General features: G+C 38.6%; 1 protein-coding gene across 1 annotated transcript; it reads left to right on the top strand.

Annotated features, from left to right (window-relative positions):
* The first annotated feature begins 206 nt into the window (after positions 1-206).
* LOC116325030 (protein NLRC3-like) lies at positions 207-23005 on the top strand. Its single transcript, XM_039607204.1, has 13 exons — positions 207-309; positions 3755-3838; positions 3923-4033; positions 4135-4248; positions 4874-4984; positions 14969-15049; positions 15513-15741; positions 15853-17614; positions 17713-17886; positions 19336-19509; positions 21047-21202; positions 21527-21573; positions 21749-23005. Exons 6-13 carry the CDS (start codon positions 15047-15049, stop codon positions 22318-22320), a joined length of 3117 nt encoding a protein of 1038 aa, XP_039463138.1. The 5' UTR covers positions 207-309; positions 3755-3838; positions 3923-4033; positions 4135-4248; positions 4874-4984; positions 14969-15046; the 3' UTR covers positions 22321-23005.
* The last annotated feature ends 2736 nt before the right edge of the window (positions 23006-25741 follow it).

Genomic DNA, 25741 nt, shown 5'->3' with positions numbered 1-25741 from the left:
AAAGCAAATACTGCCCAGAGAGACAGCTGCCAGGTGGAGGTTTGTGCTCTCGCAGTGCTTCTTATTTTTCATAGATTAACCCTTTAAGCCATTAACTTATGAAAAGTTATCTTTGTCTGTTTGAATTTTACGTCTGTGGATTTAAAATGAAGTTCCACCTTAAATAATAACGCACACGAAAACACAGTGTGTCTTTTATTGTCTGTGTCATGTGTTGGGCTGGGTATTTACTCCCATCTTTATTTTACTTTCACTTTCATGAACTGTGTGGCGCAGGTGATCGTCTCCTGTGGGAAGCTCCGTGTAAAGGTAAGTGAAGCACTCTGTAATGTTTTCCTTGCTAATATCAGCTGTGTACAGGTTAGTCCCACCACAAACAGCACAAATTTGCCGCTCCATAGTTCCAACTGAACTATGGAGCGGCTCCAGCTGGAACTGGGAAGCAGGGCCTGGGAAGGCTGGCCATTTAATGTTTGTGTACGTGCGTGACCAGCTCAGCAAAGATAAGTTGACGGTCAGCAGCTGATCTCTGAATCGTTGTTAGTGTGGATCCACTATTGATTACTGAAGGGCAGCTTTTTCTCCCGTGGAGCAAAAGTTGTTATTGTTGGGGTTTTTTTCCCTGCTGTGGATGAAAAGCTGTTTATATATGCCTGTCGGCATATTTACACCACAGGGCTGGGTGGGTTAAGCACTGTTACAGTAGTGATATCAAGTTCAAACGTTCAGCTGGAGTGACAATGGGGGGTTGTTGATACCACAGGTTATAATTCAAGAGTTAGTGTGATTAAGTGAACCAGTTTGTAAAGACGCAGTAAGGCTACCTGCGGCTAGAAATGTGTTGCTCCTCTATTCTGGGTATTACCGTACAGGTGACAGTAAACAAACAGACAATTTTAAAGCAGTGCTTTTGTAATACGTAAAAGCAATACTGCACTAGAGAGATAAAATACATTATACAATTATAAAATATGTTATTAAATACATTATAAATTATGTCAGCACTGGAAGAAGAATTCTCAGTGGATTCTGACTCAGGCTGACTTCACATCTGTCACTGGTAACTGTCTTTTTGTATTACAGCAAAGCTTTTGAAAAATGCAAATGGAAAAAAAAATTGCATTATTGATGTACATGTTCAAATTTACTTCCTAGTTTCAGCACACCCCTCCCCTTTATGAAATGCTTAATATGATATGCAAGCACAGTTCAAAGACAGTTGGGATGCTCTATAAATGTTAATAAAAACAAAATGCAATAATTTGCAAATCCCACAAACCTATATTATATTCACAAGAGAACAAAGAAAACATCAAATGTTGAAACTGAGAACATTTACCATTTTAAGAAGAAAAAAAATGGCATTTTGTTTTTCTCAAAAACTGTTCAGTAATATGACATGAAATATATCATGGATAGCCTGAAAGATAGTGTTTGGTGCAAAATTATTTTTACATATTAAACTTGTTTCAAGTCTTTGGAGCTTGAAAAGAAGGCGACGGGACATTTAGGTCACCTTTGATTCAAGACTCTTATTCAATTCAGAAGTGAAGAAGCCTCTTGAATGAGAGATGAAATGCCTTTACAAAAGTTAAAGAAGTCCCACTGCCTTGTTTTCAAACTCTTAAGACCACCATGACATGGATTCCTGCTTGTATGCTTGTACCATAATATCCAGAATAGAGAAACTGCAAAATTCAAACGAACCATAATACAAGAGGACAATGCAGTGGTGAACCTGGCACTTTAAATAGTGAAGCAATGCCATTTCAGACAAGAGAAAGAATGTCAATAAAACCTTAAATCTTATGCCTGTGTTGCTGGCAACATCATTTTTATTAGTTTATTGATTTAAAATGAAAAGGATTTGCATGTAATCATAACCCCAAAGCTTTGACTCTGTCTCTTTGTTAAAGAAAGGTGGACTGTGATATACCGAAGGGATCTGATCAACTCAAACAGCTGGAGACAATAAACACAACTTCACCTCCTGTTAATGTTTGTTCAAACCAGGATTAGGCTGCATTTACTGGTGCATATCACTAATAATCTCTAACAGATCCGTGTGCCTCCAGCAAATCATGTTAGGGTTTACATGCATGATTTGCATTTAAAAAAACATAAAATTCAAACAAGAATATCAACCACATATATGCAATTTTATTAGGGCAGCATGATGGTGTGGTGGTTCATGACATTGTCTCCCAATAAGAAGGTCCAGTGTTTGATCCTGCCGGACTTTGTGTGTGAAGTTTCATGTTCCTCCCACAGTCCAAAAACATGCATGTTAGGTTACTTGGTGACTCTAAGGGTGTACCCTGCCTCTTAAACTATAGCTGCTGGGATAGGCTTTTCCCAGATCACAACACTTAATTGGATAAGCAGTAGAAAATAGATGTATGAACAATTTTCTAAACTAATTCTAGAATTCAAAACTTCTTTTCTTTTGTTACTCAAGGATGTGAACATGCAGACTTTATTTGTCCAGATAAATAAACTACTCGGTTAAGGCCAAATAAAATTTTGTTTCATAGATAAAGTTATAAACTTTGTTAGGGTGCAGCTTTGCTTCTTTTTCTTTGACTGTTTACTTTACCAATCACACTGTGGTTTATGCACACATGACATCAAGTATAATGACCTGCTTCCCTGTTGGCATTTTGGAGTGCTCCCCATGTAACATGTGCAAACTGGCGTGTAGACTACAGCACTACAGTGAAAAAAACAATAGCTTAAACAAGAGCAAACCCTGACACAAAGCAAAGACAAAGCATTGCAGCATATTAAAAAAATCAGAGCTTCATCCAACACAGGAGGTGCTTAGACAGGAGACATGGTAATTATATCATCACTTAACAGGAGTGTTACTGTTCTTGTCCATATTACAGCAACAGTTAACATGGATCATGATGCTAATATGATGAGATGAGGCGTCCTCACAAAGAATCACTTCCTCCCTGAGGGAAGTTTCTTCATGTTAAAAGTGAAGCCACCAAGTCCTGCTTATATGATCATTGGGGCTCTCTGTCTAATGTTGTCAGGACTTTAACCTACAAATGTAAAGCACATTGGGATCACTGATTTTGTGAGCTAGTTCTATAAAAATAGCTGCTGAGATGAAGCAGAAAAGAAGCAGCTGATATTTGGACAGCACACATGATGGAAAGGAGGATTTCAATTGATGTGCACATGAATGATTTGCAGGTGAAGGTAGAAAGTGATGTGGATGTGACTTAAAGGACACAAAAATTATACAGTGAAACACCAAACAATGTGGTGATCCTCTATGAGCAAAGATGGAGATTATAAAGAAACACACTTTCCAGGTCAGACAGGTCAGGCAAAGGTCTGCTAAACTAGCAGAACACCACTTTCTCTCTAGTTTATGAGTTATCTGCTTCAAGGTAAACGTTTATGAGTTATATCAGGGAGTCAAACCTCTCCAATTAGCCGCTTTCTTTGTCAGAGGAACAAGAGCATCAAGTCATATACAGTGAGGACAATATTAACAAGATAATTGACATCTGGTAGCTGCTCTGCATTGTGTTTAGAGAGGGCACTGAAGAAAATAATGGTGGAATTATTTGTTTAACATTAGTTACAGCATTTTTAGATAGACATCTACTACAATGAAAAACAATCCACCGTGCTGTGTTGTCCATTATTTTAGAATTAAGTGTCATTAAGAAATAGTCAGACGAAGAGATTTTTCAGTAAATATTACTAAATGTCCTCTTTTTACTCCATATGTCAGGAACATGGAGGACAGAGAGGAGGGAGTCCCTCCCTCTAAAACCACTCTGTGTGGGGAACATGAGAGCCAGACCAAAGCTCAGAGGTGAGATGACCATCTCTAACTGTACATGACTCTTTTCCATGTCACAGCTCAGCACTCACATCACTGCTCCATCATTATTCACAGAAAAAAGCACAGAATCAAACGCAAACCTGAAACTGGATCCAGCTGTGAGTCAGCCAAAAGTGAGATGTCAACAAATGACGATGTTAAAAGACAGTGCACCTCTGAATCTAAGTAAGCTGATATTAGTTACTTTTAGAACAGTTGTTATTAATACAGGGATAATGTAGTTAAAGTGCTGCAAATATGTGTTCGTTTTTTTCTGTTGCTGTCAGGATCACTGAGAGACCAGGATTTCCTGAACCTGAACCCAGCTGTGTGTCCTTGAAGAGCAACCAGTCAAAGGGCATTGGAGAAACCTTTAAAGCGGAACTTTCTGAGATAGAGAGGTATTCAGCTGTAACTGTGTTTGAAGCTCTTATCCCCACAAAGTGTAAAGAATCGACATGATGGGAGCTATTTATGTAGTGAAGAGTATCTGTAGGACTCCAGCTCTTCCAGCAGATAATCTCCATGTGTTGAAGAGTTATTAAAACAATTCTTATATTTATAGTAAAAATGGGGAAAAATGTCTTTAATTCCTAAACAGTTAACACAATACTTTAGTTAAACCTTTTATTTAGAGCAGAAAGTCTGCATTTCAATCACATCTTTATTGTTAGATGTAAAATCTATTTTAAATGTGTATAGAAGCAACATTATGAAAAAATTGTCAATGTACAAAAGCTTACAGACCTAACTACAAGATATCTACCGTCTCAGCTTAGACACTTGACATCAAGTTGGCAGCAGCTATTAACTATAACTATAAACCAAAACTTGGTTTGCAACATAACAATGACAAATTTTGAATACTGTGACCAACATGAAAATGTCTTATAATATCCTCCATTAACACAGCATGGTTGAACTATATAGGATTAAAGAACAACTAGTTTAAAGACAGCATGTCTCTAAATCCAAGTAGATCGATGTCAGTTACTTTTAAAGCTGATCTGTGTCTTTTTCTGTCAGGATCCCTCAGAGGGATGGACCTGGACCTGAACTCAGCTGCGTGTCCTTAAAGAGCAACCAGTCCAAGGGCATTGGAGAAACTTTTAAAGCACGGCCTTCTGCTGTAAAGAGGTAATCTGATTTGTTGCAACAGTGTCTGCTTTTTTTTTTACCCTTGACAAACAAGTATGGATTGATCATCTTATAGTAGATACATGGTGATTTAAACATAAAAATGAGATGCAACATACCAGAAGCCAAGGGAGATGTTTTGTGTTGTTCCATTAAAAGTCTAGAAACAGCAAAATATTGCAAATCATTTAAACCATTTACATTAAAACAGCACACATACTGTTGCAATCCCAGCCTAACAGTGGTAAAGAGCACTGATATTTTCAGAAGTGTTTTTTATGTTCAGCATTCAAAGATGTATCTCAGCAAGAAAAGCAGCCAAACTCTATTTTTCTTACTTCTAGTTATTCCTTATAGCCCAAAGTTCTTTCCCTTCACTCGCCTTTATATAGACCATATTAGCTTCATTTTGATAAAATAGCTGTTTGCTGTAAAATTGTTTCCAATTCTTTGTTTGCTTCTGTACTAAAATCCATCCATTCAAATCATCCATTTTTCTTTGTTTGCTTCCTTTTCATTTTCAAAAGCTTCCCTTAAAAATAACTTCCCTCTCATAACAGTTTTAACTCTGTGTCACAAAATGGTGGAACTACTGTCCTCTCTTTGTTTTCTGCTCTGCATCATTTGTTCTCTGTTACGTCCCCCCCACCATGGTGTAGGCCAGTGGTTCCCAAACTTTTTGTGCTGGGCCCCCCTTGTTTAACAAGAAAAATGTTCGCGCCCCCTGACCCCAGCGTGCAGCACGCCACTTCGCACACGCACAAACACATCCTTCAACCACACACACCATATTTTGCTCCATTGCGGTTTATTTCACACCTCAAACATTTATTAAACAATTAAGCAAATACAAATAATCTGCAATAAATTACAGGTAGTAAGAAAATAAAAAACCAACTCTTTTACGCTCCGTCCGCACCTACACGGGTATTTTTGAACGCGCAGCTGTTTCTGGCACATGTAAACGGCGTATCGAATCACGGAGAACGGAGATTTTTTAAAACTCCTTTTTTTTTTGCGTTTACCTGTGGACAAGGAATACAGAGTTTGTCACGCAATGTCAAAGGTATGTGCCTTTTTCACGTCACGCTGTGCGCCACGTTATTGTTTACATGAGATGAATTGCAGAATGGCAGATAGAGACAAAATACTGTTAATCTGACTCTGCAGGTTTTACACGCTTACATATACAGGCCATTACTGTCCCTGCATTTAGAAAGGCAGAGGCATCACGGTGTAATTATTTTACATGTAGTTGTTTTTTTTCCTGTGTAATAATGTTCAACATTGCTATCAATACATTTTTCAAAAAAACCCTCTACAAAATGGGTTCAAAAACATAAACAACTGTGGGATACTGTTTGTCCGTGATGTGAACAGCCCAGCGCTGCTCCTGATGCAGGGAAAACTAATTCTGCAGGGAGACCTACCTCAGCACTTGTGCAGGTGAAACCAAAGGGAAGATATGCTTCACCATATTTTCTAGTCTTTGGCTTAGAATGAAGTTGGTTTGGAAACATATTCAGCAATGCTTCATCTCCTGCTTTGCGTTTGTGTGGGCGCCCCGTGCTAGCATTGTCCAAGCGTTGTTTTTGTTTTTTTTCCCTTTTCATGCCGCGCCCCCCCTGCAATAGCTCTGCGCCCCCCCTAGGGGGCGGGCCCCACACTTTGGGAACCACTGGTGTAGGCAAAGGTAGGAAGGAGACAGCAACACCGGACAACCACAATCAATGAAGGAGGAGGACAACAGGACAGTTAAGAATCAGGCGGGATTTATTGGTTGCTTGCCTTGATAGTCAATCTTAACAAAAGAAAAAGGTGGGGGGAGGAGGACTGGGCGGTTGAGCCAAATCAAAGAAATTAATAAAACAAAAAGAGGTCGATAGCTTCCAGGGCCTAACTAAAACAAAAATGCAAAATAAAAGGCCTACCTAGCTACTCGACAAAAGGTCAGTGAAAACATACAAAAGTGGCATCAACCGCATAACCTAGTGTGTCTACAGTTCAAAACTGCAGCCAGTGTATAGGGTACCCCCAGCTTACCTGTCCAGCCTCCCACCACACACTAGTGATGGGTCCAGCAACACTGACGCACCGGCGCATGTATCAAGCTCACAGAGTGAAGCCTGTATCGGTGCGTGCGTCGCTTTAAGAAAAAGTCACGTGATCGATACAGCTGCTGTATCGCTCATTACCAACGCGCCAATGTGTTTAAAAGGTACCGCATCCGCATCTGTCAACGGAACGAGTCGCCACCAAAAAAAAAAACAAAACACAAAATCGCAAAGATAAATAAAAATACACGTCTCTCCATAACAAAATGGAAATGTTTCTGCTGTGTGGGATCATTTTGATCTTTTAACTGCAAATAGTTTGTCTGTCTTGTTTCAGTGTAATCTATAAGAACAGGAAAAACAGCAATGTGACTTGCAGTGTAAATTATTTATTTCATTTTATCCAGGTTAAATGTCGCATCTGTTCTGCATTTCTTACACAAACAAAAGCACCTCCTCAGTGTTTAGGCATTACAGAGCCAAACATGAAAATGAGGCGACAAACACACCGAGAATGAACACAGGTCGGCCTATATTGACACTGAACAGCTTTATCATCATTTTTTTTTCTATTAATATGTGTTTTATTATTTTGAAATCAAGCATCTAGGAAGACTGTTCTGGACCAAGCAGTCCTGAATTTTTTTTATAAAGGACTGTCAACCCCTTAGTATTGTGGAGAGTGTCGGAGAGAAAAATTCCAAGATCAGAGGATCCTTTAAGGTACTGGGGGAAAGGAAGACATCTTATCAGAACCTTTTCCACCTGGCTTTACAGTTTTGGTGTTCCCCAGCTTCATCTGTGCCTGTGAGTTTTCCAAAGCTGGGGAAATGGTGTAAAAAAACAAACAAACAAAAAAAAAACGCAATAGACTGAATGCTAAAACATTGGATAAACTTATTTTTCTGAATAGAAATTTATAATAAACTCTGAGTCAATTACATTTAAATGGGTAATATTACATTCACAATACTTTCATTTTAATTTTCACTTAATGTCATTCACAATATATTTTAAAGATGTCTACAATATTTGAAATGTAAAAGTTATAAAATGTTTCAATGGAAAGTACAATACCTTACAGTGTACAAGTATGACTAGGTCATTGAATCAGTGTCTTGTGAGTCTCAAGTAAGTTGCCTGCAATGATATTTAAGGTCCAGCAGGTGTCAGTATGGAGCAAAACAGCAACACTGTGTCGACACAGTATCGATACAGTTTGGGGAATGTGCTGAAACGCTTCACGAGGCCTCATCTACCCATCACTACCACACACAATACAAAGAAGCCTTCACACAAATGTTTGTTATAAAGCAGAAGCCAGCAGCCACCAGCTGGCCAGGGAGTTGCTCATTTGTAGTGATCCTCGGAGAGTGATTGCACTGTAAAATATAACTTGTTGTTTCAACTTAAAAATATGAGGTAAAGGGCTGCCTTAAAATTTTAAGTTAAGTCAAGAAATAGAGTTTGTTCTTATAACACAACCAATTGTTATCTTAATGAAAAATCACACGTTGTCTAAACTTTCATCTTAGTTTAGTTGACTGAGATTTGTTAGTCAGTTCAACTCCTTTAATTGTCATTTTTACTTGGGAAAACCCTTTCAGCTAAATTAAAATAATTTATTGTTTAAACTCTTGTCCTAGTTCAGTTGACTTGGGTTTTTTAGTTAATTCAAATACTTTAGTAGTTCTTTTAACTTAGGAATCTATTTTAGCTTAACTAACATAATCTGTTAGCTAAGTTGATTTAAGTTTATTAATTAACTGAGCTCCTTAAGGTAGCTGAGTGAACTTGTAAATCAGTTTCATTTTAATTATCAGAGTTGATTGACTGGATGTAAAGAAAAATGTATTAAACATCTTAAGTTTTGTTTTGTTTTTTTTTAGCTTTCTAACATCCATTTCAGCAAAACTACCTGTTAGGTTTATCTTAGATCTCAGGTTTAAATATCTACATTCCTTTAAATTAATTTTCTGTTGTTTACAGAAAAAAAAAAAACCCCACAGATTCCATTAAAGTCTATCTGATCATTTCATACAGAAAGTTTGTTTTAAGAACATGACAAGACAATTACTCATGAGCACCCAACATTCACCATTTATTGTGCCATCTTAGTCATCTGAGAAACAGAAAATCAGTGATGTAGCTCATCAGGCTCACAATCCATCAAAACTCAAAGGCTGCTCCTGTGAAACAATAAATTTGAACTTGGTCTTGAGCCCAGTTTGGGTGAAGATTAAATTCTGACCAATACTCTCGGAGCAGTAGTGATTCTTGTGAAGTAACAACATAAAGTCTGCATTAATGTAATGTATCAACGGGACACTTGCTATTTTAGAAAAGTTATTCTTTACATTTACAAAATTTTTAAACTTCATTGTGCTCAGTCACACCTGTTAGCATAAAACTTGAAATATTAAAATAGTACAAAACCTTTGATAAGTGACAGTAAAGATCAGTTTATAACAAGTAAGACATCAAACTCTTGTATTTGTCTTCGTTTACAATTGCAACAAATTCCACAGAACCAATATCTCTGAAAATGACTGCATGCTTCTGAAACATTTGATAATATGAATATTTCAGAAACATCAGTTTGAGTCTGCTCAATTGCAAAACAAAGGAAAAACTACTGACTTGCATGAGATAAGCATCTGCAAAGTCCACCATTATATTGTTGTTCACATAAGTTTCTTAAACCATGAACAAATGAGTAATTGTCTAATCTGGAATGTAAAGTGTAGTCATTTAGTGACATACAAAAGTGAGAATGAGAACTTGCAAGAATAAAAAAAAAAACAGTAAAATAAAACTGTCCTTAACACTAAGGAGCATACAATTACAGTTCTACATGGCTTTCTGCAAGAGTCTGTTTCTTAGACCATGCACTAGTGAGATGCACTGCCTTCCACCAATGTTCATTAGGATGTTCTGAATGACTTCAAAGATGTCCTTAAGTTCCTTTGGATAGTCTATGTTGAGGGCAAAAGAGAAGGCCCATCAGCATGGAAATGGCACTTGAGACATCCCTCAGATTAGACAGGATTACTGCCGCCTCAGGGACAACCAACACATCGATGATGTCTTCTTCTTTCACCATCGCAATGCCAACTTTCATCCTCTTAGAAAACGTGTCTTCAATACCTGTCGGCTATAAAAGGGTTCAAAGACAAAAAAAAAAAAAAATTACACAATTACAATTACACAATATCCCTTGTGCTTAAGAATTCATGTCTTTCCAAAGAAGAGCCATACTGATGCTTTGGATGATGGTGATTGGCTTTGGGTAACACTTATTAGTTGTTAAAGTTTTTCAGAATGAGATATGCACCCCATGTTACAAATCCATTTCTTGCTTTAAACAAAGACCATGTTCATAAATAACTGAGCATGTCTTCAATTGCAGAATTCAAACAAAATTTTCAATTTAAATGGTAAATGGCCTGTATTTGTATAGCGCTTTACTAGTCCTCTAAGGACTCCAAAGTGCTTTACACATTCAGTCATTCACACACATGGGTGGATGACTGAATCGTGACTCAAGAGTTGACAGTTCGTCTTATAATTGGAAGGTTGCCGTTCGAGCCCGGCTCCGACAGTTTCAGTCGTTGTGTCCTTGGGCAAGACACTTCACCTGTTGCCTACTGGTGGTGGCCAGAGGGCCCGGTGGTGCCAGTGTCCGGCAGCCTCGCCTCTGTCAGTGCGCCCCAGGGCGGCTGTGGCTACAATGTAGCTTGCCATCACCAGTGTGTGAATTTAAATCTACTTATGCTAAATATTGTCTGTGCTCTAAACCAAATCTGGCTGAGAATACATGAAATGTGCAAACTGCAGCTACACTACAGGATCAGATTGTGGCTCCATAGACAATGCTTCTTTAATCAGTTTATTGATTAAAGTTTATTTTTCCCCTATATTAACAGCATGAAAAAAAGAGCATATAGACATGGCTGAACAGGTTGCATAATTGGCACTGAATATCAACATCCACCTTTACCCAGCTGCCCAATGACTCTCGGCCAGTAACCTTTAATTGCTTACCCAGTCTACACAGTCTACACAGTCTCTTTTCCAGGGTCCAGGACATTTCACCAAAGTATTGCCCCCCACAGCTGTAGCAGCCACTGCAGCCCCTTAAATATCCTAATATCTCTGCCATTACAATATACAATGTGAGAAATCAAACGTAAAGCTGAAGTGAACAGTACAGCAGCGAAATGTCAAAGACCCTGGTGAAGACATGAATAAACACAAGACACTAATAATATCAATGCTAGCTTGCCAGTTAGTTTCTCTGAAACCCAGACCAAATCCAGTGTCAAAGATCTTGTAATAATACATTTGGTGAGGAAAAAGTACACATGTTATCATGTGGCATCTATTGTTTCATAGATGCCACATGTTTCATTAAAATCCACTGTGGTGCTGTCATTATTAAATTTACTAAAAGAAACAATGCTAACCTTCACAGTCTTGAAAGTGTGTGAGGGCTCTTCCTTTAGAAAATGAGGTCCTCTGTCCTCTTCCTTTGTGTAGGGCTCTGGTCAAAGAAGTCAAAAACAAAACAAAAACACTTTTTAAACAGTGTTTATGAAGCATGTAGACAGCTCCAAATTCACAGCTTTTTGATACATAATTCCATCAATATATGATTATCATTGGAGATTTTGAATCAGGCTTATCAGGACATTCAAGTAGAATATGATATCCAACCTACCACCAATATACACAGATTCTGTAAAAGTTACCACACTAAATGTCCAGTTGTGAAATATGATGACAGACTTTACTTATCAGCTTTCTTTCAATGAGTTCATCAGTTGAACTGGATAACCTAAAACTTAAACAAAGGATTAGATTTCGCAGTTGAACACTTACATCATCTCCGAAGCATCTTATGAGCCTAGTTAGCCCTTCTATGCCGCTCTTGATTTTGTACAGCTCCACGAACCTCTCCATAATGGTCAAGCACAGCAAAAAGGAACCCTTTCAGGTCAACAGATGTAAGACGGGCAAATTCTGCTTCAACCTGAGCAATAGAAGAAGAGGGGTGGAGAGTACAGGCAGAATAAAAAAAAAGATTCTTTGAGACCCAAATTTAAGCAAACGGTCATCTGAGGCCCATTAGAAAAACGCAAAAACACACAAAAAGCAAACAAACAAAAGATGCACTTTTTACCTGCCGTTCAGCAAACAAGGAAGTTCAGAGAACAATAAGCTCTGTCTTGAAATCTTTTAAAGTAGAATGATTGTGAAAATGACTTATGTGATGTAAAACTTTAGTAAACGTGCGATTAAAAGAACACTGAGTAAAAGGACAAGTAACAGTTTCCTTATTCCTCAGATGTTTACCTTGATGAGCAATACTGTTTTAGTCCAACTGCCTCATTAAAGTTACACAACAGGCTTTTTACATTAAAGCCAGCAAGTCCATTACATACTCCCTTTTAGATCTGAAATACTGTGCACATTCTGTGTATATGTAGTGGACAGCAATTTACCCAAAAGAGTGTGCAAGTTTGCAAGTCCACCTCATTTAAATGACAAAGACAGATGTGATCATCTAGACCTGTGAAAATAAATTAATGACAAACCTGCAGTTATGGATGTTATTACAATCACAAGAACCTAAACAGTCTGCTCCATTGCTTTTGTTAATGAATCATTTGTTGGTAACACGTCTGAATATTTAGTTTATGCCACCTGCATGTGATCATCAATAGTGCAATATTACTTCTTAAGAAGTACCCTGACACTACAATCTTTATATCATTTGTTCTACAGAGCTATTAAGTTACAATATAATCTGTGGTGTTTCCAGTATGACAAAATGCACAAATTGTAACTTACCATTTGACTCCACTGACAAAAATAAATCCCCAGCATCAAGTTTGGCTTCACAGACCTAAAATAAGTAAAATAAAAATATATGTTATAATTATATTGTTTTCGCCATTTATTCATGTTTGCTAATTTTCTGACATATAAACAATGTTAGTTTTGTTACAATACAGAGAATGCAGTTTAATTAAAAGGTAAATTATGCAAAAAAAAACAAACCTTCTGCAGTATACCATGCCAAAAATCAGTGTCTCTGATGCCAATTATTTTATCACTACAGCTCTTTTAGTATGGAAACTCACACAAACTAGTCATACTGATCACAAGAGTTCAAAAATAAGTCAAAATAGTGAGCTGTTGTTAAGCATAAAGCATTTCAGGGTAACAAATAACTGCACAATAGAATTAAAGCAAAAAATAAACACACTGGAGGACTATCTGATAAAAACTAATATAATGCTGGTTTGTAGACCATATTTTGTCTCAGTCCTCAGTGCACTCTTGCAGCTTAGCATGCAGCAGTTAATAACAACTTAAGTGATTACATAGGGGTAAACAGATGACAACAAGCATCCGAGTCCTGCCAAAAGTTCTTTTTGAACCCAGTCAGTTATTGGAAATATTGCCAAAATGAACTTCCACCAAAATACAACAGCCTGTGAACTTGAAAGAAATTTTACAAGTACAGAGACAATATGAAATAAGCTTTATTAATTAGCTGAGTTAGCTTGCTAATATCGCAACAGTGGTTGAGTGCACAACCTTAAAGCTAGCGGCACAATACTTGTGATTTGGTCAGTGCCACATTAAACCCATAAAAAAGGCCATATGTCAGTTTATTAGGTCAAGTTTGGTCATGACACACAAGCTGGACCATGTCGGCTAAAGTTACATTAGCTAAAGCAAACATTTCGGTAAAAGAGAAAAACACATCATGCCATAAATTCAAAACATGTTCCAACTTTTGTAGCTCTCTTTCCTTATAGTTATAACCAATGTTACTCACCTTGAAAGCATATTCCAAAGAAGACGATTAGAAAACGTCCAAGTAAAGTGAGCATGTCGTTAACCGCCAATTCCCCATGATGCACCTCGGTAGCAGTCACGTGAGGCAGTTTTGAATCCTGCTGTGCTCAACTTACCCACGTTGTCAAGTTCACATAAGTTGCTGATTTAGCTGGACATGAGTTTTCAAGTTAGCTTTTTTTGGTGTAATTGGGACGTTTTTAACTTGTAATTCTATGTTATAACAACAACTTCAGTCATCTATCGTCAAACTGATATAGAATAATATGTTGAAATAACAAACATCTGGAATTACATTTTACAGTGTGGCCAACTGTGCCTAGACCAGCCAATAGACACATGCCAATCGACTTTGAACTGGCCAATAGGTGGAGGCTTGACACCTGAAAGATAAAAAGAACACAAAACCAAAGCCACATCTCTTGGCACGTAACATTCTCCTTTTTAATTTCTCTGAATCTCTGATTGTTGAACATACCTACATTTCTTTTCCACAGTATTTACAGTCCTCCCATTTTGATAAAAATTAAAGCAAATTATACTGTGATCAGACAGGTTATTATCGCTTCTCACTTGTCTCTATCTTGCAGTCTTCCCATTTATGTCTATCTGTTGTATACTTAAACAGTCTACCATAAAGAAGACTGAGTGTATGAGTAATATGTATAACCCATCTCTGAAGGGTGGAGTTTTCTCCACATCATAGAGTAAATTTTATCTACAGGACTGTAACGTGTCATAAGAAAATGAAAAAGAAAGTTTTTCACATGACTCTTTGCACTCCTGTACAGAAAGTGCAACCCCTGAATCAGTAGCTTATAGAATCATCTTTAGCAGCAATGAGCCAAAGTCACTGTTTTCTGTATGATTTTATCAGTTACTTACATCAGAGTGGATGAATTATGGCCCAGTCTTCATTACAGTGTTGCTTCACTTCTTTGAGGCTTGTTAGTGTTAGTTTCATGTATCTGACCTGATTCTCTGTTCAAATATAAACATCACTTTATAGACCTATGTGGACAGAAACAATCTGAACAATTTTTTTATGATTTCTCCACAGAGTGGACAAGGAGACCTCTAAGTCTCAAAGTGGTCAGTCTGTGCAGCAGCATCAAACGCATATGGACTATGTATATTTATGGTCTGTACATGTGAACCAACTACTTTTATATACATACCAAACAATACTGTGCCATTTTTATTTATAAAGCATGCATTTAACATGTTCCAGTCCATGGTATCTTTCCATTAAGGGTTTTGCAGAAATCATGTAAAATACACATGTAATAAAAAAAACCCACACGCGCTATAATCCACATACACGATTCGCCAATCTTTGCCAATCTGATCACCTGTCCATTGCAATTCCTACGCTGGAATATACATCATCACATTGTCAGCATGAACTATCACATAGAATAGACTAAAAAGGTATAAAACAACTACAATGGACCAAAGTGCTGTACAGATGAACAAACACACCCATTCTCCTCACTGTCATCTCCATGCTACAGTTTGTAAACTAGCAGATTGTCAGTCAGTTCCAACATGGACACTGCATTACTTCAGTTTGATTTGGTCATTCAAACAATGTTCTATTCTAGGAGCTGGAGGGTAACGTCATCACTTTTGTGAAGAATGAGTTGAAGAAGATCCAGAAGGTTCTCAGTCCAGATTATCCAGAATGCTTGAAGAGGCAAAAGGAGGATGAGGAGGTGTTGGAAGGTAGGGATGAAGAGAAGAGGAGGAGCAGCAGAGAGGCTTTTCTGAAAATCATACTGGACTTCCTGAGGAAAATGGACCAGGAGGAGCTGGCTGACCGTCTGCAGAGTAGTAAGAGGATTTCTCGTAGGATTTAAACCACTGGTTAAATGGGACATTTACCAATATCTTTTTTTATTAATGAATTTCTTTATTTCTTTCATCTGTTTTGTTTTCATTTAGGAACACATGGTGCTGTTTGCCATGATCTTAAATCTACCGTGAAGAAGAAGTTCCAGTGTGTGTTTGAGGGGATCGCTAAAGCAGGAAACCCAAACCTTCTGAATCAGATCTACACAGAGCTCTACATCACAGAGGGAGGGACTGCAGAGGTCAATGATGAACATGAGGTCAGACAGATTGAAACAGCATCCAGGAAACCAGACAGACCAGAAACAACAATCAGACAAGAAGACATCTTTAAAGCCTCACTTGGAAGAGGTGAACCAATCAGAACAGTGCTGACAAAGGGAGTGGCTGGCATTGGGAAAACAGTCTTAACACAAAAATTCACTCTGGACTGGGCTGAAGACAAAACCAATGAGGACATTCAGTTTATATTTCCATTCAGTTTCAGAGAGCTGAATGTTCTGAAAAAGGAAAAGTTCAGCTTGGTGGAACTTGTCCATCACTTCTTTACTGAAACCAAAGAAGCAGGAATCTGCAGCTTTGAAGAGTTTAAAGTTGTGTTCATCTTTGATGGTCTGGATGAGTGTCGACTTCCTCTGGACTTCCGCAGAACTAAAGTCCTAACTGATCCTAGAAAGTCCACCTCAGTGGATGTGCTGGTAATAAACCTTATCAGGGGTAAACTATTACCCTCTGCTCATCTTTGGATAACCACACGACCTGCAGCAGCCAATCAGATCCCTCCTAAATATGTAGATATGGTGACAGAGGTCAGAGGTTTCACTAGATCACAGAAGGAGGAGTACTTTAGGAAGAGATTCAGAGATGAGGAGCAGGCCTGCAGGATCATCTCCCACATCAAGACATCGCGAAGCCTCCACATCATGTGTCACATCCCAGTCTTCTGCTGGATCACTGCTACAGTTCTGGAGGATGTGCTGAAAACCATAGAGGGAGGTGAACTGCCCAAAACCCTGACTGAGATGTACATCCACTTCCTGGTGGTTCAGGCCAAAGTGAAGAAGGTCAAGTATGATGATGGAGTTGAGACAGATCCACACTGGAGTTTGGAAAATACAAAGATGATTGAGTCTCTGGGAAAACTGGCTTTTGAGCAGCTGCAGAAGGGAAACCTGATCTTCTATGAATCAAACCTGACAGAGTGTGGCATTGATATCAGAGCCGCCTCAGTGTACTCAGGAGTGTTCACACAGATCTTTGTAGAGGAGAGAGGACTGTACCAGGACAAGGTGTTCTGCTTTGTCCATCTTAGCATTCAAGAGTTTCTGGCTGCTCTTCATGTACATCTGACTTTCATTAACTCTGGAGTCAATCTGCTGGAAGAACAACAAACTGGGGCACACTTCTACCAGAGTGCTGTGGACAAGGCCTTAGAGAGTCCAAATGGACACCTGGACTTGTTCCTTCGTTTCCTTCTTGGTCTGTCACTGGAGACCAATCAGAGTCTCCTACGAGGTCTGTTAAACCAAACAGGAAGTAGCTCAAAGACCAATCAGGAAACCGTCCAGTACATCAAAAAGAAGATCAATGAGAATCTGTCTGCAGAGAAAAACATAAACCTGTTCCACTGTCTGAATGAACTGAATGATCGTTCTCTAGTAAAAGAGATCCAGCAGTACTTGAGATCAGGACGTCTCTTCACAGATAAACTGTCTCCTGCTCAGTGGTCAGCTCTGGTCTTCATCTTGCTGTCAGCAGAAGAAGATCTGGATGTGTTTGACCTGAAAAAGTACTGTGTTTCAGAAGAGGCTCTACTGAGACTGCTGCCAGTGGTCAAAGCCTCCAAGAAAGCTCTGTAAGTTATTGTAAAGTTAACATTATTTTAATACATTGCTCTGGTTCAGTGATAGGGGAAAAAATACAAAACTTGCCTTCATGTTTATGTCTTTTCAGATTGAGTGAGTGTTTCCTTTCAGAAAGAAGCTGTGAAGCTCTGTCTACAGTTCTCAGCTCTCAGTCCTCTAGACTGAAACAGCTGGAACTAGGCAACAATGACCTACAACTTTCAGGAGTACAGCTGTTATCAATTGGATTGAAGAGTCAACACTGCACACTTGAAACTCTCAGGTCAGAGCAACTCACACTTTGGTTTATATGTTTTTAGATATTTGTCTAAAGTTTCAGATTCATAAATCTCTTTAAGTTACAACAAGTACAGATCAGTGACAAAGTAATTAAAGACAAGAAGCACAGGTATTTATGCAGCAGCATACAGCCTAGTGGCAAACAAGGAACAAAATACAAATAAGATATAATGAAAAGAAAGTATGAAATTATTTTTTGTTAATTTTACTTAACTGTGAAGAATAAAATAGCTTAATATCATTTTTATATTTTGGCTTCAATGAGAAATGCTAGACTTAGTGTGTCAAGTTTTATTTGCCATATAAAGGCAACTGTAGCACATGGCATAAAGGCATGAAGTAACAAGTAAAATAAAGTATAAAAGGAAAAAAAATACACATTAAACAAAAGTGTAGAATAAATAAATACAGGTTACTAAAAATGCTATAGTAGCTATTGTGCAGAGGTAATGGCATATACATGTAGTGTTGTAACAACCCCTATTGTATTATAGCAATAGGGGTTGGGGGGGTGGGGGCTACTATTGTAGTAGTTGTGGGAGTCTCCTAGTGGGTGTGTGAGAGTATAGTGGCAGCCATTACATGCTGTTCGTGTGTCTGTTCAGGAGAAACCTTACCGTTGTAACGGGCTGGTGTCGGCGACTACTGATCCCCGCACATGTATGTATGGACAGAGTAGAGCCGTGGAGACCTGGCTTGTATGGTCTTATGTTGCTGACAACGAATAAAGGTCTGTTGTTTGATTTAACTGACTGGCTTCGAGTTATCCGGTTAACCTCCACACCACATGCCTGCTGGACCTGCTAGTCGCTACTTCCTTGCCAGACTGCTGTTACAGTGTGTACAGTGATTGTGCAAAATAAATTGTCCTATATTTCTGCAGTTCAGGTAGAAACTGTACCTGAATCTATTGGTGTGGTTGTAGATGCTCATATACTTCCTACCTGACAGCAGGACCATAAAGAGTCAATTTTATTCAATTTTATTTATATAGCGCCAAATCACAACAACAGTTGCCTCAAGGCGCTTTATATTGTACAGTAGATTGTACAATAATAGAGCCATAGAGCTTTGTGGTCCAGAGCATTAAAACTGCCATACTAAATTATGATAGAGCCAGACTGAATACTCTCGATGGTGCATCGATAAAAGTTGGGGAGTTTTCAAGGGTCCATGCCAAACCTCCTCACCGCTCTTTTGCTGCTTTTGTGATCACATCCACGTGATGTGACCTGAAGCATCTGACACTCTCCCCTCAATGAAAATGGGTATGTGTCCTCCACCCTGCACTTTCCTGTAGTCCACAATGAGCTCCGAGGACTTGCATACATTGAGCAGCAGGTTGTTGTACGATACTATGATGTCAGGGCTCTCACCTCTGCTCTGTAAGCAGACTCGTCTCCATCAAAAATTTTGTACAATATCTCTTCAGGATGAACGGCTGTAACCTCTCAGAAAGAAGCTGTGAAAGTCTGTCCTCAGTTCTTCGCTTCCAGTTCTCCAGTGTGAGAGACCTGGATTTGAGTAACAACGACCTGCAGGATTCAGGAGTGACACTTCTGTCAGCTGGACTGCAGAGTCCACACTGCAAACTGGAAGCTCTAAGGTCAGGGTTCATCACACTGTTAAACTCATGAACTCAAAATTACATTGTTTTAATTGTTTGGATTTCATATTCACTTTATTCAACCATCTGTGTTTATCTGTTCTATGATGTGCTTGCAAAAGTGAATGGGTACCCTGAAGGCCATATGCTGCAATTAGTATCCAGTACACAATAATACTATTTAGCTGTGCATGGGCATTGTTAGTGACACTTCCGAAACAGAAAATGTAGCTTAGTCTTACTAATGAAAACCAGTCCTTATGAACATTTGAAAGGGTTTTAAATAAAAATGAGCATGGATTTGAGATCTGTTAATCAGCAAGTAAGAACGTCAGTCAACATTTATTATAGGGCTAAATTCCATTTGCGTGTCTATCTGTTCAAGCTTTCCATTTGACTGGAAAAATAAATATTAAACATATCCTTGCATCACTTACTGAAAAGTTTGGTTCTAAACTGTCAGTATTGGGGAGTACCGGCGTTACATATTTAAAATACAAAATATGAGTAACTGTATTCCGTTACAGTTACCGTTTAAAAAGGTGGTATTCAGAATACAGTTACTGAAATAAATGGATTACATGGTGGTATTTTCCTGTTTAATATGTTAGGCTATGCTCTCTCTATTTCTGGTAATTCCACGCCGGTGGAAACGCAAACAAAACACATATTGAGAGGCTCTAATGCCTGTGTCTCAATCTCGCAGCCCATGTCACCCCTACTTGTGGCCCGCATAATGACGTGAAGAAATATTTTTAAAAATGATTATTCAAAAAATTATTTAATATGAAGGCAATAGGCAGAGTGTTACAGGCATAGCCCTAAAGAATGTGGCCTCATGGGCAGTGCAGTCCGTGCTGCAGGGAGAATGGACTGCCATACCCAGCCCAGTTGTAATTAAGCTATTAAGACTCGACTGTACACTGTGTTCGTGTTTTCCTCCGAAGCAATAAGTTCCATTGGAGCAGCCTTTCAACGCCTCTCTCTGTCTCACTAGCAACGTTGACCCAGACAACAAATTAAAGCTAGTTTTCAGCTACGAGCCCAACACGGAACCCAACGTATTAGTCAGAGGTCCCTTTACTACGGTTCGGATCCGCGGACGTGTTTTATATATCTATACGAGATCACTGCAAAAAGTGCAGCCTTACTTGCAGCATGATAATATATTAAGTAATCCAAATTATTCAGAATACATTACTGTCATTGAGTAACGTAACGGAATACGTTACAAAATACATTTTGGGGCATGTACTCTGTAATCTGTAGTGAAATACATTTTAAAAGTAACCTTCCCAACACTGTAAACTGAATGTAGAGGTGGCATTAACAATGTTTGTCTCTAAAACTCACGAAATCAGTGTTTTTCCAAGTATCAAAATTCAATTTCCACTGCCAAAATCTGAGGGACCCATACTGTCCCCTTTCTTGTTAAAACATTTTTAGTTATTTAAGTTTGAGTCATTAACTAAAATGTGGACCAAGTACCAGTTTCCATAAATTCTTCCCCACTTGTGGTGTTTTGTGTGTCTCACAGTCTGTCAGGCTGTTTGGTCACAGAGAAAGGCTGTGATTCCCTTACGTCAGCTCTAACCGCCAACACTACCCATCTGAGAGTGCTGGACCTGAGCTACAATCATCCTGGAGAGACAGGAGTGAATCTCCTGAAGCAGCTGACACTGGAGACTCTCAGGTATGGAGTGACTGGCTGCAGCCATGTACAATGTTGATAGAGGAAAAAGGAGTGGAAATTTTTTCTTTGTCCTTCACTAAGTGATGGTAGTTTTTCTCCTTTTCTTTAAGCCAGAATGTGAGCTTTATATGAACAATCACACATATAGGACCTGTTTTATATGCAGGGGATTTCTCAGAAGAACACCTGGGACATTAATTCTGTGCCTAACTTACTGTTTCACGATTTCCCATTAGTAAATGATTTAACACACACAACATATTGATTTACATATTATTTATGGTGAAAGAAACTGTGCTGGTCTGACCCCCCTCCTCCTTTCAGGGTGGAGCCTGCTGGAGTCCGATGGTTGAGACCAGGTCTGAGGAAGTGTAAGTGTGTTTTTAATGTGATTCATGAAAACAAAGCAGCACACATTCAACCATCTTCAAACTGTCACATCACTCATTCACATCTCTGATGTCAGGAGTCATCATCAAAGTGTCAATCAATGAACAGATGATGGATCAATAACTGCAGCTGGATTGTGTTTGTTCTCTCCATCAGATTCCTGCCAACTCACAATCGACACAAACACAGTACACAGAAATGTCAAACTGTCTGACAACAACAGGAAGGTGACACATGTGGAGGAGGTTCAGTCATATCCTGATCATCCTGACAGATTTGATGACCGTCCTCAGCTGCTGTGCAGAGATGGTCTTACTGGTCGCTGCTACTGGGAGGTCGAGTGGAGAGGCAGGGTTGACATTTCAGTGAGTTACAGAGGAATCAGAAGGAAAGGAGACAGTGTTAGGTGTTTGTTTGGTGGAAATGATCAGTCCTGGAGTCTGAGCTGCTCTGAAAATCGTTATTTTGTCTGGCACAATAACCAAAAGACATGTTTTTCTTCATCCTCCTCCTCCTCTGTCTCTAACAGAGTAGGAGTGTATGTGGACTGTCCTGCTGGCACTCTGTCCTTCTACAGAGTCTCCTCTGACACTTTGATCCACCTCCACACCTTCAACACCACATTCACTGAACCTCTTTATGCTGGGTTTGCGTTCAGGCCTGCTTCTTCATTGTGTTTGTGTAAATTTGTAGAGTCAGAGATTTTCCAGGCAAACAGAAACTGTTGAACAGATAATGCAGTCTGTACATGTCTGTCACTTTCCTTGTAAACTTTGTCTCTTCAGTCCTTTAACAATGGAAGCTACAATTATTCCAGCATCCACATGTTGTTTTTCTGTCCTCCTCCACTCACAGCTTTATAGTGAAGTACGCTGTGTTTCTCTAAAGCTGAACTCACCTGAGATGATTTAGTTTGCTGTTTGCAGTTAGTTTGCTGTACATGAGACAAACTGTGATATCAGGGAGGAAACTGAGCTACACAAACCCAGGAGATGAATTTACAAACTCTTCAGAGACATTCACACATTATTTTTCAGTGAACAAAAGTGTAGACCAGCCGGGGTTTATCCAGATTTTATTCATAATTAATGACTTAATGAACCTGTGTGTATATATATATACATATATATATATGTATATATATACACAGTGAATAAATGTGTGTGTGTGTGTGTGTGTGTGTGTGTGATACCGTCTGTGATGTGGTGATATTTATCTGACATTTCATACAAGCAAAAAATGAATTTCCAAAAGGACAATAAACACTAATAACTAACGCTGCATTGCTCTAAAGCTAACCTGTAACCCTGACACAGTTTTATATGACTGTATTTATGATTGACATTGTCGTACATATTGAAGCAGGAAGATGTTGATGGATTCCTGCAACCTGAATAAACTTGTGTCATTGCATCAGTTTCTATTTTATTATATCAGTGATATGGATGATCAACCATGCTGATTTTATTAAATGCATGTTAATATTAATGTCCAGTGACCTTCAAGCAACTGCTATAACTATTGTAGTTTTCTTATTTGTTATGCTTAATTTGTCCACTGGGTCAGTCTGTAGAGGGTAGTGTCTTTCCTCAGTGTAAAACATTATTGCAGACCTTGTAACAATGTTTCGTTCTTCAAAGAGAACCAAAACTGCACTTCTGCCACTGAAAACGCTAGCATGAACGTTCACCCTTCCCTTAGCTGTTAATCAGAGGTTGGTTATAAGGACCAGCTGTCATCTACTCTTGAGCTCTGGCAACTTGCACTCATTCCTGTTCAAGGTGGTAAAGATTACAGGTTGTTGTTAAGTATTGCAGACTGGATTCATTTCTCCTGGCAACTGCTTAATCTGTATAACCATTAAAGGGTGGCCTAAACACTGCTGCTGTCTTGTTGTAGCTTTGCTGTCATTTACTACTGGCATTGGCTGGTTCCTTGTTTTATGCTGTTTTAGTGTTAATTGTTTGTTATATTTAATCATGCTTTCAAAGGAGTTGCATTTTAGGGTGGTTGAATTCGTTCTTGTTTCTTTTATATCTCGTTTACTGAGTTGTTTGGTGTTTTATGTCACAATATATAGTTGTTGTTTTTTGTTCTGTTTTTATTTTTTGATTTTGCTTTAGTGGAGGCATGGCCGCTTGTTGTGGAGGCTAGGGATATGTGGTGGAATTCCCTCTGATGCATGTGAGTGTACACACCGGGAAATGGGTATAATGCACCATTTAAATTGCAGTGAGAATGGCAGGGAGGATTGCAGAGAGACCACACGGGTGAGTAATTGGTGGCACCCTTGGGCACTCCTTCCTGTAGGTTGCCTCCCCAAGTGGTTAGTCTCCACCATTTTGTTTAATTATTTTACTGAGTTCCATTTTAACTAGGGTGGCAGTGAATCTTGTCCTTTTCATTAATGTTTGTTGATAAAGTATTTTAATTAACTGTTTTGTATTGTCAGTCCTGCTACCTAAGAAGTGTGGGTGTCAACTTTACTGGTTTTCCTCCTTCGTGCTGCCACATAAGGAAGAAGCTAAAGCATATTTAAGTAAATCTATCCTGTATCCCCAACTGCTCAGTGTAAGTTTGTCTTAAACCCCTCTTACATAAACTATCATAGCTATGCAGATGACACACAAATATATATCGCAATGTCACCAGGAGACCGAGGCCCTGTACAGGCTCTTGGTAAATGCATTGAGGAAATTAATGACTGGCTGTGCCACAATTTTCTCCAGCTAAACAAAAACAAAACTGAGGTAATAGTCTTTGGTGCCAAAGAAAAACGATTACAGGTCACCAGAGAACTTCAATCTATACACCTAAAAACCACAAACCAGGCGAGAAATTTGGGTGTAGTGATGGATGCAGACCTAAACTTAGAAAAACACATTAAGACAATAACAAAGTCAGCTTACTATCACCTCAAGAATATTTCAAGGATAAAAGATCTGATGTCTCAACAGGACCTGGAAAAACTAGTCCATGCATTCATCTTTAGTAGGCTTGATTACTGTAACAGCATCTTTACAGGTCTACCTAAAAAATCAGTCCGACAACTACAGCTCATTCAGAACTCTGCTGCTCGAGTCCTCACTAAGACCAAAAAAGTGGACCACATCAGTCCAGCTCTGAGGTCTTTACACTGGCTGCCTGTCCGTCAGAGGATAGACTTTAAAGTTCTGATGCTGGTCTATAAAGCTCTGAATGGTTTAGGACCAAAATACATCAGTGACCTCCTGACCCAGTATGAACCTTCCAGATCTCTCAGGTCATCTGGATCCGGTCTTTTATCAGTTCCCAGAGTCAGAACCAGACACGGAGAAGCTGCATTCAGCTTTTATGCTCCTTATATCTGGAACAAACTCCCAGAAAGCCTCAGATCAGCTGAAGCACTCAGTTTATTTAAATCCAAGTTGAAGACTCACCTGTTCTCAGCTGCATTTGAATAAAACACCAAATCCACACTTTTAAGCTTAAATTTCAAAATTTACATTTTAACTACTGATTTTATCTACTGTCCTGATTTTATCTACTGTTTTGATTTTATCTACTGATTTGATTTTATCTACTGTTTTGATTTTTGATTTTATATACTGTTTGTTTGTTTGTTTGTTTGTTTGCTTGCTCGTCTTAATCAATTTTAAATCATGTTTTTTATCTGTTGTTTTCAATGTTTCTGTAAAGCACCTTGAATCACCCTGTTGTTGAATTGTGCTATATAAATAAACTTGCCTTGCCTTACAAACTCCGGCACTACCTGCATTTCAGTAAAACAGTTAATTAAAATACTTTATCAACAAATATTAATGAAAAGGACAAGATTCACCCTAGTTAAAATGGAACCTCAGGTTTGCAGAGCCTCAGGTTTGCAGATATGTTTGTATCTTGCAATAAATGTTTGTATGTTCTGGATCTCTTTGTGGTTTGTCGGTTTGTCTGTGTCATTTTTCTTTTGTGAACAAAACAAACTCAGTGGGAAGTACACATCTTATCTGCTCTCCAAGAAGAAGTTTCCTTAGGTATTTTCAGGTCTTTCATGTAAAATAGCTGTTTGTACTTGTTAACTTTCCTGCAGTCCTTCCTCAGTCTGTCTTAAATCTACTGATCTTTCTTTGCTTGGACTAGTGTCCAGTTTGTTGTGATTATTGATTATTA

This window comes from Oreochromis aureus, linkage group 23, assembly GCF_013358895.1.
Source record: "Oreochromis aureus strain Israel breed Guangdong linkage group 23, ZZ_aureus, whole genome shotgun sequence".
Taxonomy (NCBI): domain Eukaryota; kingdom Metazoa; phylum Chordata; class Actinopteri; order Cichliformes; family Cichlidae; genus Oreochromis; species Oreochromis aureus.
The sequence above is the reverse complement of the archived record's forward strand: the minus strand, read 5'-3'. Positions and strand labels throughout refer to the sequence as shown.

What these genes read in the sequence shown, in the direction of transcription:
- LOC116325030 (XM_039607204.1), top strand. An exon ending in GGCTGACCGTCTGCAGAGTA is followed by an intron (nt 15,742 to 15,852) that starts GTAAGAGGATTT and finishes GTTTTCATTTAG; the next exon opens with GAACACATGGTGCTGTTTGC. An exon ending in CTGACACTGGAGACTCTCAG is followed by an intron (nt 21,203 to 21,526) that starts GTATGGAGTGAC and finishes TCCTCCTTTCAG; the next exon opens with GGTGGAGCCTGCTGGAGTCC.